At 50.2% G+C, this 15827-nt stretch overlaps 1 protein-coding gene across 1 annotated transcript; it reads right to left on the reverse strand.

Moving 5' to 3' along the window:
• Positions 1-8138: 8138 nt before the first annotated feature.
• Positions 8139-14880, reverse strand: CDX2 (caudal type homeobox 2). The gene is made up of 3 exons (XM_006831938.1): positions 13975-14880; positions 10460-10605; positions 8139-8372 (listed from the first exon to the last, which is right to left on the reverse strand). Exons 1-3 carry the CDS (start codon positions 14513-14515, stop codon positions 8139-8141), a joined length of 921 nt encoding a protein of 306 aa, XP_006832001.1. The 5' UTR covers positions 14516-14880.
• Positions 14881-15827: the final 947 nt, after the last annotated feature.

The following is a 15827-nucleotide window of genomic DNA, read 5'->3' on the forward strand; positions in this document are numbered from 1 at the left end:
GTCGTTATGTGTCGAATCGACTCCACAACACTTTAACAATAACAACGCATATAAAGCCTGTTATTGCCATATTGCATATGGGGTGGGTGGAGGTGGTGTGCAGTGGAGTCGGTTCCCGAGTAGGGTTTCCGAGGCTGTAAACCTTTACAGGAGCAGAAAGCCTCATCTTTCTCCCAGGGAACTGCTGATAGTTTCAAACTGCTGACCTTGAGGTTAGCAGCCCGACTCATAACCACTATGCTATAGCTACCTGAGTGCCTGATATTGCATGTTATTGTTAAGGACCGTGGAGTCGGTTCTGACTCATAGTGACCCTGCACAGGGTTTCCGAAGCTGCAAATCTTTAGGAGAGCAAAAAGCCCAATCTTTCTGCCGCGGAACAGCTGGTAGTTTCGAACAGCCGACCTTGAGGTTAGCAGCCTGATTCGTAACCACTACGCTACCAGAGCTCCTTTTATATTGCATACATCCTTACAAAACATTCTGATAGAAGTCTAACCAATCCTGAAAGTTCTGAGCTACCACATGAACAACAAAAATAGATTTCCTCCTAAACCAATAAAATATTCGTCACAACGCGGGCCTTCCTTGGAAGAATGAAGAAAACATCTGTATTGCTTTGTAAGTTAATTGGTGGGAGGGGGGGTTCAATGGAAGGGTTTGGCTACCAATTCCTATCAGGAGAATCTTGGTGGATCAGAACTGGTTGTGTTCGGTTTCTGGATTAGATCTCCCGTGCACAACCAGCTGGGATCCTGCTGAAAGAAGAACAAACTGGTCATTTCACTTTGGGGCTCAAACAACTTAAGTCGATATGATCTACAAACATTGCAGCTGGAGACAAATTCCAATTTGGAAAAGATGTTGCTAAAACAAATGTATTGTTTGGGGACTAGAGACATCGGACCTTTAAGGTCAGGGATTCACTTGTCCCCACCTTCTTTAAACTGACCCTTTTACAGAGAGTGTTAAGGTGAATGTTGGCGTTATCTCTGGAATTGAATGACTAAGATATCCTTCTGTGGAATTCAAGAGGGTTTTTTCCTTTTCTTTTATTTCCTTTTCTTTTCTTTCTGTCTGGATCTAATTTCATCATCCTCAAAATAATCATGAGGTAGGCGAAGTGTGTGGGAAATTTTCATTACCTTTGAATTCCATTTTCCACAAACCTTTTGAAGCTCTCTCATACACCTGCTATGTAAGAATAAGTCAAAAACTACTGCTATAAAATCAAAGAAATGTTTGTTAATCAAAAATATCAAAATGTGACGCTTGTTTCTCCACATAGCCATCTGGGTTTATATACACTTCAGAAGAATTCTTCGCTCTTTGATTTACACCCACAAGTTTTGACATCCCCAAGGGACTGGAAATCTTGTACCTTTGAAATGTTTTTTGAGTTTGGGGAATGAAAAGAAGTCTGAAGGGGCAAAGTCTGGGATTGTAGGGTGGATGGGGAAAGGTTTCCCAATGAAACTCTCCTAGGGCAGCCCTTGATCCCCTTGAAGAATGAGCAGGTGCATTGTCATGGGCGGGGGAGGGGCGGGGGAATTCATCAGCACAGATTTCAATCATCTTGTGTCCTTTGAGAAAATCTATCAAGATGACCCCATAAGAATCACAAAAACCCTTCTGAACTGACCTCTCCACCTTGAATTGAACTGAACCAGCAGATTCCCTCAGAAGCCACTATTTTGATTAGACTTTTTATCTGAAGGCATCCGAACAAGAGGAAGACAAGTGCATTCCTGTGAGAAGTTGTCTGTAGCCATCCACAGATCTCAGAGACAATGGAATAAAGCCATGAATGTATGAATAGAACCCTAGCGGTAATACTTTACCAACTCTTTGACTTATCCGTGTGTGTGTGTGTGTGTGTGTGTGTGTGTGTGTGTGTGAGAGAGAGAGAGAGAGAGAGAGAGAGAGAGAGAGACAGACAGACAGACAGACAGAGACAGAGAGAGAGAGGCAGAGAAAGAGAGAATGTGTGTGTGTGTTTTGTCTGACTTGTAGCTCAGTAAAGAAGACAGTGGAGTCCTGGTGTGGGGCTGTGGTTTAATGCATCAGACTGCAAAGTCATTTGAACTGCAAGGTCGGTGGTTCAAGCTCACCAGGAAGTTCAAGCTGCTCCTTGGAAACCCTATAAAGAGTCGCTATGGGTTGGAATCCACTCAATGTCACTTATCAACAACAACAACAAAGAAGACAGTGAGTGATTATTTTGCCCGTAGGTAGTGCTCAAACCTGCTTGGTCTCCTCAAGTCATAGTTCACCATCTTAAAGAAGACCAGGTGGGGGGAGGGAGAGAACAAACAGAAGACCGATTAAATGTAAAACTTATGCAGGTTGGAAGTTTATATAGTCTGAGTCCTGGTGTGGTGCTGTGGGTTAATGCGTCAGGCTGCAAAGCTGTTTGAACTGCAAGGTCAGCGGTTCAAGCTCACCAGCTGCTCCTCAGAAATCCTATTCAGGGTCGCTATGGGTCAGAACCGACTCAATGGGCACTTAACAACAACAACAATGGTGCATTGAGAAACATAATTTAAATGTTTATTTTAAATATCTATGTGATTTACATATGAATGGTTCCTTAGCTTCCAAAGTAAAAATCATTGAATGCAGTCTGCTACTGTGGTTTCAGTGTAAGGAGAAATCATGGAGACTTGCATAATAATGCTTGTCTTCCAATTAACTTCCAAGGATGAGCTAGTCTTACAGAGTTAAAGACAAAACAGAATTGCAGGTGTTCTTGGGATACTCAGAATTGAGATGTTGGGATGGAAATGGCTACGAAACAAGAGAGCTTGTACTGCTGGCTATTTAGACTACCTTTTTAAAGTATTGAAGAGCAGAGATGTCAGCTTGAGGACTAAGGTGCGCCTGACCCAGGCCATGGTATTTTCAATAGCCTTATATGTATGTGAAAGCTGGACAGTGAATAAGGAAGACAGTAGAAGAATTGATGCCTTTGAGTTATGGTGTTGGGGGAGAATATTGAAAGTGCCATGGGCTGCCAAAAGAATCAATAGATCTGTTTTGGAAGAAGTGCAGCCACAATGCTCCTTGGAGGCCAAGATGGCCAAACTTCGTCTCTTATACTTCGGATATATTGTCAGGAGGGACCAGTCGCGGGAGAAGGATATCATGTTTGGTAAGGTGGAGGATCAGAGAAAAAGAGGAAGACCCCCAGTGAGGTGGATTGGCAAAGTGGCAGCATCAATGGGCTCAAGTGTGGCAACAATTGTTGAGGTTGGCCCAGGACCAGGCAGTGTTTTGTTCTATTTTACATAGGGTTCTATGAGTCAGTATCAACTTGATGGCGCCTAACACCAACAACATTAGACTATTTGCCTCTCTGGTTTGAATGTACCCTTTAATGGTTCCCTTTCTAACTGAACCAACTATACCTTCAAGGAATCTAAATTCTCCTAAGTATAAAGAGGAGTGCTTGGAATAATTCTTCTGGAGATGAAGGGGAAAGCAAGATATACAAATCAGAACTCATCATCACATCTGGAATGTCAGTTACTGCTCTGAGACTTCATGATGGAAATCTGGAGGTTCTCCCCCCACCACCACCACCATCAGTAGACTGCAGGCTACTTGGACCAAGGAAGCAAAGCCAAATGCATTTTTAGAAATTGCTGGAAAATTCACCTTCTACTGTGATTGATGAAAGTATCCAGGTTCAAATGTTCCTCATAAGGACCTTGGGGCACTTTGCAGAATGTGGTTTATGATTTTTTTTTTTTTTAAAGCAAAAATTCATCTGATCCTTACAGAGCCCCTTAGTGGGAAAAAGATATGGCACCTAGATCCCTTAGAGATAACTGCCAAGAAAACTCCATGAGGAAGTTCCACTCTGTCACATAAGGCTGCTATGAGGTTGGAATCAAGCCAGTTGTACCCAACAATAATCAAAAGTTTATACTGTTAAGATATATTCATTTATGACCTCATTTGATCCTCATATTGCACATGAGAAAGCTAGACCCAGAAGTTGAAGTCTCCAGACACGGAGGTGGTAAATAGCCCCGCGTCTCTAAACACGTGGCGAATGTGGCCTAACCCAACAGCCTTTAGAGGAACATATAGCCCTTCTTGCTTTTCTGCAGTTAAAATTTCTTTCATTTTCTGCTGGCCGCCTTCTCTTATTTTCTTCCATCTGAGTGGCTGGAAATGACAACAGTAAATTTATTGCTGTTTATATTCTTAGATGGCTATTCAAGATCAGTTTCCCTGCCGAGTATCTGCATTTTAAGTGATAGTCATTGAAACTTTTCTTGTTGCAAGATTAGCAGTCCGTCCTGTTAGCTTTATTTATCTTGTTAGATTTATTATATTAAAACGATAATGTCATGAATTATTCTTGGCAAGAAAAAAGGACTCATTTTCTCTCCATGAGTTTCATAATGTGAATTCGTTTATTTCCCATATGAACATTTCTCCTGTTGTATAGTATAATCACTGTAAAATAAACCCTGGACTGTGAACCACAAGATCGGTAGTTCAAACCCACTAGCTGCCCCTCTGGAAACCCTATACAGGGTCACTGTGAGTGGGAAACAACAGGAAAAACAACATTATTACTGTGGAGTCCTGGTGTGGCACTGTAGGATAAGCACTGAACTGCTCACAGCAAGGTCCACGGTCTAAACTCACCAGCCGCTCCTCGGAAACCCGATAGGGTTGCCTGTGAATGGAAACTAAGTCGGAACTCAGTGGCACGTAACAACACGACATTAGTACTGTATTATTTAAAAGAAACATCTTGTGCAAAAAAAGAAAACTTTTTTAAATGGTAAGCAGCATCCGATTTTATTTTTCATTAATAAATTTGTGTGGCGTTGTAGGATAAGCATTGGACCGCAAGGTTTGAACCACAAGGTCGGCAGTTCAAACTCACCAGCCGCTCCTCAGAAACCCTATACAGGGTTGCTGACTCAAGGGCACTTAATAAATGAAACTGACCCACAAGAATCCTCTGCACCACCGTAATCTGAACTAGTTTCATAGGCCTATGCGTATGATGAAATCTCACCATTCCCCAGTTTAGGATAAAGGTCTCCGCCCCACCTCTACCCAGAGCGCGCGCGCCCCCTGGCGGCCCGCATGGAGGAGAGGACGCGGGGAGGGTTAAGCAATGGCCTTCTAACCAAAAGGTGGGTGGTTGGAACTCACCGATCGCTCAGTGGGAGAAAGAAGAGGCAGTCAGCTCCCATAAAGATTTACAGCATCAGAAACCCTGTGGAGCAGTTCTCTGTTCTATAGGGTCGCTGAGTCTGAATTAACTCAATGACAGTGAGTGGCCGTGGGACCCTAGCCCAGAGCAGGGGGCACTCAAAAGGCAAAGTCCTACTGCCAAAAATAAACCAGGCAGCCCCCTTCCGCCACGTCCGGATGTTCCTTCTGGCTTGTTCTTGGGGTGAATGTGTCTGAGCATCGAAAGCTCGGGGTCCTAGCTGAATTTTCCCACACTTTGGTAGTCTGGGGAAATTGGCAATGAGGCCTGATGGTGCAGAGGGTTAGGTGTCAGACTGCTAACTTCAAGGTCCGAAGTTCAAACCCACCTGCTGCTTGCTGCTCCGCGGGAGAAGGGTGAGGCTGTCTCCATACTGAAGATGGACAATCTGGGAGATTCTATAAGGACTCCTTGGTTTGTGAGTGGAATGAACTCACTGCAGAGGGTTTGGGGAATTTGCAAGTGTCTCTGAGCCCGAGCCCGCGCCCAGGGGTCTCCGCATTTCCGGGAGTCTTTCCATGGTGGCGGGGTCGACTGGGGCAGGGGGTGGAGCCCGGGGAAGGGGAAGGACTTGTAATCGCTTGCAGTGAGACAATGCCGACTTTTGAACTTCTAACTACTAAGCAAACAACCCTTGTGCTCTCGCTCCCCTGTCCAAACAGAAGTTTATTGACAGGCGTTTCACAGCAACGCATAGCAACGCATAGCAACGGGCGGCAGAGGCGGTGGTGGGCCGCACCTGGCGGACGGTAGGCGTGGCTGACATGGGGTCCGCACTCCTTCCCTGGCCTTCAGCCCTAGGTGGGCGGGGTTGCGCCCCAACCCCTGGGCCCTCTGCCTCCACCTCCAGGCAGCACAGCGCCCCCTACTCCTGCCCCGGGGAAGCTCGGCTCCCCGCCCCTGACGCACCCTCACCTGCTCCATTACCCAGAGCCCGCGGGTCCCGCGCGCAGTCTCTTTCTCAATCCCTAGGCGGAATGTACATTCCGGCCCCTGACCCCCGGAAGAGCCACCCAACTGTAGAGGTGCTTCGCTCATCCTCCCCTTAGCCCTCCGGGCACCTCCGCCTGGGGTAGAATAGATGATTAGGACTAAAGGTGGCTGGAAGGACCAAGATGGAGATCGGAAGCCCATCACCCCCAGCCCTGCGGGGAGCGCCCAACTCGGTGTCCTCTAGGGCCCCAAACCTCCAACAGAGAGAACAAGTAGCCGCCATGAGTGTGCTCTTCCTACACTGCGTCTTTAATGGTCGTGTGGGGGTGGGTAAGAGAGGATGGAGGTCAGGTAACCACGAGGTGAGGTGACTCGTGATGAGGTGCTTGGTGACTCACAGAACCGTCCAGCGAAGTGGCCATGGGACCCGGAGAAAGATGAAACCGTTTGCTTCCATACAGATTTACTGTCTTGAAAACGATATAGTAGGGTCGCTATGGGTAAGGTAGTGGGTTTGGTTTGAGTATTTCATACACATGAGAAAATGTCTTGGGGAAACGGGGGAGGGGGATCTCTATTACTACTTAATGGTTCATGTTTAACTTACTGGATGTAGGGAGTATTCAGTGAGGAGAGAATGAGTCAGTATAGGTCTGAGGAAATGAAGGGGCTCCCCCCCCTTAATTCACAACAGCTGACCATTCAGATGCACATTTGCCCATAACGCCCACCCTCCTCCCCATGAGAGAACGGTACATTCCACGGTGCTAGGCAGGGCTTGGGGGCAGGGAAGGTCCGCTCAGAACGTGTCCCCTCAGGCTTCAGACCCTCTAGGGTAAAAGGACTGTCAGATAACCTTCCCAGCCCCCTCCCTGATTTTTCAAATTCTAGTTTGCAATCAGAGAACAGAATTCTTTTCTTTCTTTTCTTTCTTTTTTTTTTTTAGGACAATGTCAGACCAAAACCGAGGGGAAGAGAAATACAGAATCTGAAATTCACAAAGCTCATTTATCTCATTTCTTTTTAGAAAATATTCAGCTGTGTTCAAATAACCCCACACTTCCCTTCACCAAATCATGTCTCTCCCCCAGGATCCAGAGGACTTTGAAAACGCTGCCTTGGAAGTTACCCAGACCAGCAACCTGAACAACAACAACAACACAACAACAAACTCTTCCCTTCTTCTTCAACCCCAAGATTGTGAACATGACAGGAAGTCCAGGTTGGCTCTGGCATTTATAACACAGACATACATTCAGCACAGAGGAGCTCTGGTGACAGGCTTTCTAAACAAGGGCCTCCTTGCCAGGCCTGGAGTTCAATGAGCACTCCCCTCCCACCATTCACTCCCACCTCCCAGCCAAGCCTGTACTGGTCTGGTAAGCCAGAGAGAAGAAATACTTAGGCCACCTGGGGGTTCTGAAGTCCTGGGCCCAGGTTTCTAGCTTAGTGGACTCTGGCTCCCAAATCTTGCCTACCCCCCAGAGGCAAGAGGGGCCAGCTGGTCCTTACAAGGTAATGAAAAGGCCATAGCCATCTTGGCTCCAAGCTTGCCATTTGCTTGAGACCCTCTCTCCCCTCTTCACTGTGACCACAGATGCATCCTGCAGGTTTTAAAGGTGATGAGGTGATGGAGGAGGGGGTAGAAAGTCTCTCTGTAGCCCAGGCCTCCATTCTGCCAATCCATGGTGAAGCCGCCGGTCACTTCCTGTCTTCTCATTGGCAGAGAAAGTCAGATGGGGAAAGAGTCAAAATTCAATTTAGTGTTGTGCTGGAGGTTCCCAGCCTCACTTGTCTTTATGCCTGGTCCCCATTTATCATCCTTCAAGGGACAGGGGAGTTGCTGCACATTTTGGGGTGTGGAAAGGCCTCTCCTGAAGATTCTAGCTGAGCCAGGTCCCTCCCTCTTGGCTCAGCCTGACATTGTTCAGCTGCAGGCCTGGGAATGCTCACCCCCTACAGCTCACTGGGTGACAGTGGGGTTTAGTACACCCCCAGCTGGCCCCAGCACCCCAGGAACAGAGCCTGGCACTGAGCCCTGCAGGGAAGCCACGGGGCTCAAGGGCTCAGGAACACTTCTCAGAGGGCCTGGCGGAGGCTGGGGGGGTTGGGGGGGCTGCGGCTGTTGCTGCTGCTGCAATTTCTTCTTGTTAATCTTCCTTTCCTTAGCTCGACGGTTCTGAAACCAGATTTTCACCTAGAAATGGGAAGGTGGAGCCAAGCACAAAGGTGAGGGTGTGAGGGAACAGAGGTACAGTATTCAGTGTTACCCTGAGTCTCCCACCTAGTTCTCTCTTCATGGAGCCCTGGTGGCTTAAGTGGGTTACGCTCCAGGCGGCTAATCGCTAGCTTAGCAGCTCTGTCTAGTTCATCCATCAGACACTCCTCAGGAGAAAGATGAGGCTTTCTACTCCTGTAAAGATTTACAGCCTAGGAAACCCTATAAAGGGTTGCTAGGAGTTGAAACCAAACCGACTCAACCACACATAACCAGTCACCAGACACCAGTTCTCTCTCTGACCAGGCGCTTTCCACTAAGATCTCTGTAAAAGTCCAGCACCAGAGCCAGGCCCAAGGCCAGTTCAGCTTCATGCAGAGAACCTCCTCCCCCCTTTGCTTTCCAAACCAACAAAAGACCCCACTGCCAGCCAGTGGATTCGGACTACAGTTGTCTTGTATAAGGTTTCAGAGACTGTAAATCTTTATAGGAGCACACAGTCTCATCTTCCCCTCACCCCCAGGAGTAGCTGGTGGGTTTGAACTGCCAATCTTGCAGTTAGCAAAGCAATCTTTATCTTACATCTGCACTAGAAAACTTCTGAGCCTTAAAACCAAGGCAGCAGAAACTGCAAGAAACCAACACTTAACGTATTCCAAATGACAACCTTTGGCACCTCAGAGTTAAAACGACATGTGATACTCCTTCACCTTGAAGGTAGAATGAGAATCCATGTAGGACTTCCGGGCTGAGAATTTGTTTTGTTTTGTTTTTTTAATAGATTATATAAAGCTGTCATGAGGCAAGCCTCGTCCCTGTTTTTTATAAGCAAGGATTGATTCTTAAAATTTATATATTTTCCCCAGGTACAGTGTTGGACAGGAAGGAAATAGATCTTTTAAGAAGACTTTATTGGCTCACAAAGAATTCTGGGATAAACCAATATTCTCACGGTATTTTTTTTTCTCTCTCAGAACTTGTACCCACCCAAAAAAAGACAACTAAGGTGGAAAACCAAAATTCTAAACCAAAGTCACTGTCTCTGAGTGGACTTTGGTTTGGGATTTGGGGTTTGGGATATAGGGTTTCTGAGACTGTAAAATCTTTACGGAAGCATACAACCTCATCTTCCACCCTCAAAGCAGCTGGTGAGTTTGAATCGCCAACCTTATGGTTAGCAGTCCACTGCTTACCCTACAGAAGCTTTTAAAAAGAAGCAAAGACAAGTTGTGTGCTGCAGAATGGATTCTGACTCATAGCATCAAGCAGCACTTGGCTACTGAGGGAAAGGTCAGCAATTCGAATTCACCCAGCTTCTGAACAAGAGAAACACTTGGCAATGTGCTCCTATAAAGGTTAAATTAAACAACAAAAACGCATTGCCTTGCAGGCTATCCCGGCTCATCCATAAAGCTAAACCAAATCCAGGCACGAAGGACCCTTTTCCCATGGGCCCTGTGGGTTTCTGAAGTTACACTCTCCACAGAAGTCTCATGTTTCACCTGTGAAAGCTGTTGGTAGCAGCTAACCATAAAGTTGGCAGTTCAAACCCGTCAGCCTCTCCTTGGGAAACCCTATACAGGGTCTCTATGAACCGGAACCAACTGAACAGTACTTGCCAACAACAACAACAACAACAATCTTTATGGAAGGGGTTCTTTCCGTTCTTTCTCCTGTGAGCTCCCACCACCCGCCTTTCAGCCAGCAAGCAGCCCAGCGCTTAACCATTGCCCCACCAGTTGTTGCTGTTGTTGTTGTTATGCACCGTGGAGTCGGTTCCGACTCAGGGTTTCCGAGGCTGACTTGACTGGAGCAGAAAACCTCATCTTTCTCCCGCAGAGCAGCTGGTAGTTTCGAACTGCTGACCCTGAGGTTAGCAGCCCATTGCTCCATCCAGAGCGCCTTTAAAACAAGTAACCTGAAGAAGTGTGCTTCCGGAAGCCCTCGGGCTAGAATCCAACCCCTTTCTATGTGGATTCTAAGACCTGACTCTCTGACTCCCCCATCACACCATCCCCCCGACCTCGTGGCCGGTCAGGGTGGGGCAGGGCCTAGGCGATTCCCACCTGTCTCTCGGAGAGCCCCAGCGTGGCAGCCAGCTCGGCCTTCCTCCGGATGGTGATGTAGCGGCTATAATGGAACTCCTTTTCCAGCTCCAGACGCTGGTGGTCCGTGTATACCACGCGGTATTTGTCTTTCGTTCTGGTTTTCACTGTTGGAATACAGAGAAGTTCGCGCTCTGAGCCACGAGGCGGCCCATCAGTCATGAGTAATGACAAACCTCCTTAACCCAAGGACCATTTCTCTTCCTCTACCACCCTGGGGGGCCCTGGGTTTGGGCTAGTTCCTGCAGAGTCTGACAAGACCCCCCGCAGGGCCTTGGGGAAGGGGAGGGAGTGGGACCACCGGGGTGTGTGGCATTAAACGAACCTTGGGGTGAAATGGTTTTGTTTTTGTTTTATTAATTTGGAAAAACTAAAGCCGCATATACAAAAAACATAAAGCAACTGCCGAGTTTTGGGTTGTTTTTTTAAACCTTAAGTGAAACCACCTAAGCGCAGAGGAAACTGGGCAAAGCTGAGCGTAATATTCACAATTTAAAGGTATAAGAGGAATCTCACCTGGAAAATATCTTGAGGGTGAATGTGTGTCGGGAAAGGGTTACTTTCTGTTTGTTTTCCAAGTAGAAATTGGGGTCCAGGAGCCCCCTACGTTTGCCCCAGTCACCAGAAACCTCCCCCAGGCCCATCTGGTGGAATTTCAAGCTGGATCTATCTGGTCGTCTCCAACCTATACCGGCAGGCGGAAAACCCTACCTCTCCCACTGGAGACATTTTTCTACCTGGCTGAACCAGGTTTAGCGTTTCGGCACTTTTTCGTTTGAATCTCTCATTTATTTCTGCCTCCGCAATCCTTTCCCCTCACCCCCCCACCCCCGTCCCGGCCACACTATCCTGTCTGGTGATTTGTGCTCATTGGGATTGAGTCAACATATTAAATCTTGGATTGATTGTTTTACTGAAGGGCCTTGACAAATAGCGCCCGGCGTCCCAGCCGGGTCGGCCATGGGTCCGGCCTTGGCGGAGCCCGCGCCTGGCCCTCTTCTCCTAGGCTCCGCTCCCAGCTCTTGGGGTGGAGTTGGGGGGTTTCTGGCGCCATAACAGGTTCCATCGGCCAGTTGCCCAGTACTCCGGGCAGATCTGAGGGTCAGGGAGTTGCCTAGAGGTGTTTAATGCCCCGCAGGCCGACTTTGTTCAAGTAAAACCCTTTGCAAACCACAACAAAAGCGCCCTAGGAAGATAGAGGCCCGATCACAGGGAGCTCTCCCCAGCCGCTGAAAGGGGAACACAGCCGCAAACAATGCAGGACAAGACGATCTTATCAAAGAAAAGCCCTTTCAATGCCTTAATAACCACTGCATTCTGTTTGAATTACCATTACTGAGCAAATGGCGGTAGCGGCTTTTATCCCCCTCCCCGCCAGGCGCATTAACATAAACACGGCCCGGCAGGCGCATTTGAATGGGCACTGCGGCCCCGACCCCGCGCCAGCTAGAAGAGTGAAGAAAACGAAGAAGTCTGCAGCGCCCGCTCGGGGGAGGGCGCGTGGACACGTGTAAGCTCCTGTAGCCCACTGGAGGGGGCCGCTGGGACTCGTCATTGTCACAGATGAGGAAACTGAAAATGACACAAAGTCACACGGGGCTGGCACTAAAGGAGCCAGAAAGGACCCATCTCTTCCCAGATCCGGGGAGCCTGGCGCGGGAGAGTCCCCAGAGCCGAACACCCTAGGCGCACGCTAGCCTTGGGGTCTCTGAGTAGCTGCTGGGGTCGTGCTCTCTCGGTGTCTCCAGCGGGCCGAGGAATACGGTAACCAGGCCCCTGTGCGCACCCTGGCCCGCGCCCCAAGATTACTGGAGGCGCCCCACACCCCCTGGGAACCAAGGAGGGGTTGGAGGAGGGGAGAGATGAGAGGGACTTGTCAGAATTCATTATTGACTGCGAAAAGTCGCCACCCTCTTTCCGGGCCCTAAAAGAGACAATGGCTGGGCTGGGAAGGTGTATATCAAAGCGGGCCGGGCCGCGCATCTCCCCCCCTCTCGGCCCCCTGACAGATGATGCTCCGCAGAGGAATCGGGCTCCGGCCCGCGGGCCGCTGCCTGCCCACATTAACATCACAAGGGCGCCCGGCGCCGACCCAAGCCTTGCCACCTCAACGCGGGACATCACAGCGACCTCTCATCTGCTGACCCCGCGGCCCAGGCTCCTACTCCCCACCCCCCAAACCGGTCACTGTCCCCGAACGCCCGCGTCCTCCTCCAGCGTGCCCCAGGCAGATTTTCTAGAGCGACCGCCTGGAGGGGCGGAAGAAGGAGGCGGCTCTCGGTTCAGGGGCGCATCTTCGGAGGGAAGGGCCGAGGCACCCCAAGACCTGGTCCTATGACCTCCCTGGGAGGCCGTTTTTCCCACCCGGACGCCCCAGGCTTGTAACCAGTGAGTCCGATTCGCGAAGCCCAGAGAGAGCTCTCAACAGGAACTCGGGTGTATGTGGGCTATCATGGGCGCCAAACCTCTGCAGAGTGACCCTACCCGGGTAGCTGCGACTGCCAGAAGGCCAGAGAAGCAAAAGCGCGCACGACTTGGAGAAGCCTTCATGGAACAAAAAAGGAACTCCAACAGATCTCTTCACCACACCTATTGCGTTTCCTTCCCACCAGACATCTTGCAGACCCGGAACCAAGGAGCCCACTGGATCATAGACCTAGAACTTAGGCAGGGAAGTCTCCCGCGCGAGCTTCTTGGACGAACACACACACACACACACATTTGAGGCCTTTGCATGGAAGGTTGGGGAGAAATTACCACTGGCAGAAGCGCTGGCTGAATCCTCACCAGGTTCCTTCCCCAACTCCTTGCTGTCTCAGCAGACATGAGGGGACTCCCCGAGGCCTCTGGCTCGGCCTCCTATTTTTGCCTAGAGTAACAGCTTTTGCCCTTCGCAGAATTAAGGTTCAAAGACCAGAACGCTCACCCCACCTCTATCGGCTCCTGGGGCCCGCACCTCCTTTCTAGTGGATCTCCCTACTTGTTCTGGTTCTGAGCCATCAAAATGGCCACATCGAGCCCAGGGCAAAGCCTGGCGCGTCTCCCCTTCACCCTCAATCCAGCAAGCTCCCAGGCCAGTTCTCTTTGGGAGGGGTCAGGTGGGGAAGAAGGACACCTAGAAGAGCGGGTGGGGGCCGGCGGAGGAGTGCGAGGCTGCCAGTGGTCCGCGACCAGGAGTTGCACACCTAGCGCGCCTGAGGACAGTGGGGAGGACGCGACTCTACTCCACTGCAGCAGAGCTTACGCCAACTTTCCCGGGAGCTGCCCAAAGGCGTCTGGCGAGTGCGAATAAGGGCCCCTGGGAAAGAGAAAGGGGGTTTATCCCTACTGTCTCCTCCCAACTAAAGGGACCGCATTGTTCCAAGACCCCAAATATTTCCTCTCCAAAGAGGCCCGGAGACCATTTCACCGCTTCTGGTCTCCCACTACGCCCGTCTGGGACACCCTTGGGAGTGTGGTTGCAGGGCCCTTCCAACCTTGGTTCCCGAGGGAAGGCTGCGTCGGCTTCCTCATCCATTCGCACAGGTTCCGCCTCTGGCCGCCGGGAGACAGCTGCTCGACGGCGGCGGTGGCCGCGGGCCCGGGCGGCCCGGGGTTGAGCGTCTGCAGCAATCCGGAAGCGCAAGAAGGCGCGGCGGCCGGATGGTGCGGGTGGTGATGCGGATGGTGGTGTGGGTGGTAGTCGGCTGAGTTGCTGTAACCCATGGCCGCGGCCGGGGAGCCCCCGTTGAGGCCGTGCGCCACGGCGTTGGCAGCGGCCGCTGCGCCCCCCGGTGCGTAACCGTTCCAGTCCTCGCGAAGCGGGGCGCCATAGGCGGCGGGCCATGACGGCCCTGGGGACTGCGCGCTGTCCAAGTTCGCAGCCGCCGCAGCAGCAGCGGCCACGTGGTAGCCGCCGTAGTCGGGGTACTGCGGGGGGCTGACGAAGTTCTGCGGCGTCAGGTTCAGGCCACTGGAGTGGCGCACGGAGCTGGGGTACATGCTCACGTCCTTGTCCAGGAGATAGCTCACGTACATGGTGGCGAGGGCCCGAGAGCAGATCTCACCATGCTGCCTGGGGACGAACGCTGGTGGCTGCTGAGCGCGCGAACAAGGGCCAGGACCTGGGGGCGTGAGAGCAGCGGGTAGGTGCGCCGGCCGTGTCCGCAGGCTACTCGCGGCGCTTCAGCCTCCGAGGCGGTCCCTCCCTCTGGCCGGCCTCCTCCCACCCTCCCTCCCTCTCTTTCTTCCTTCTTTCCTCCCACCTCCTTCCCACTTGGCTACAGAGGCGGGGAAGACCCGCGCCACAGGCTGGCGTGCGGAGCCCCAAGTCGGCGACCTTACGTGATTAACGAGTGTTTACAAGACTCTATTAGTAATGACACAGACACCAATGGCTGGAGACGTCGAGGCGCAACGTGCACCCGGCGCGCAACCCGCCCCCCCCCCACGATTTGCATTTTAAAAGATAAGGGTGGGGGGAGCTCGAGAGAGGGCAGCGACCAGATCACAGCTAAATATTCAAACCTTTATTGTTAAGAGCTTCCTCCTTCCAACCTGGTGCACTTTAACCTTCAATCTACAGGTTCAAAGAATGAAATCAAGAGACTTGCAAAGAGAGAAGGAAGCTAGGTTTCCTTGGTGGGACTCTTAGGATAGGAGATCAGGACTGTGGGGTTCATGCATTTGTTGGGAGGGAAGTACCCCACAAGAAAAGGGAAACCATTGCTTTGATGAAAAGGATTGTGAGCCACCGACCCGAGGAGGTGAGGAGCCAAGCCACCGAGCTAGGTTGGATCTTTCCCATGCGGGTCCTGCGCTGTTGGCCCAGGCCTGGGGTCCCGCAAATAACTATCACAGCTGGATCATTTCTCTTCTTGCTCAAGAAAACCACCAGCCTAAACGAGATATATTATAACTCCAAAGTTTGGGCCTGAAATTTAAGTTAAAGCAACTGATTTTTAAAAGAGCATTATGTCCAAGACTTAAAAACAAAAAAAAAAGGAAATAAAGAAGAGAAAAAGCTTAAAATAATAATAATTTTTAAAAAAGCACGTGGGCAGAAGTCAGATGAGTGGGCTGCCTAGCAGAGCTGCAGACTAGGATGCCAGGTCTGATTCCTGTTCTCTTTGTGCAGATTCAATGAACTACACTTAGAGGTTTGTTGTATGTTGAATAAACAGGTAAAATAAAGGGGGGAAAGTCTAGAAGTTCTACCGATACTACACAGGTGTTTACTTAAGTCGTACAAGACTGCTAGGAGCTTCAGGTATTTATTTTTACATCTTACGTCATACTTATGTCTTAAAACACTCTCTCATATGCAAAGTAAACCATTTTCCAAAGAAGG

This window comes from Chrysochloris asiatica, unplaced genomic scaffold, assembly GCF_000296735.1.
Source record: "Chrysochloris asiatica unplaced genomic scaffold, ChrAsi1.0 scaffold00005, whole genome shotgun sequence".
NCBI lineage: Eukaryota > Metazoa > Chordata > Mammalia > Afrosoricida > Chrysochloridae > Chrysochloris > Chrysochloris asiatica.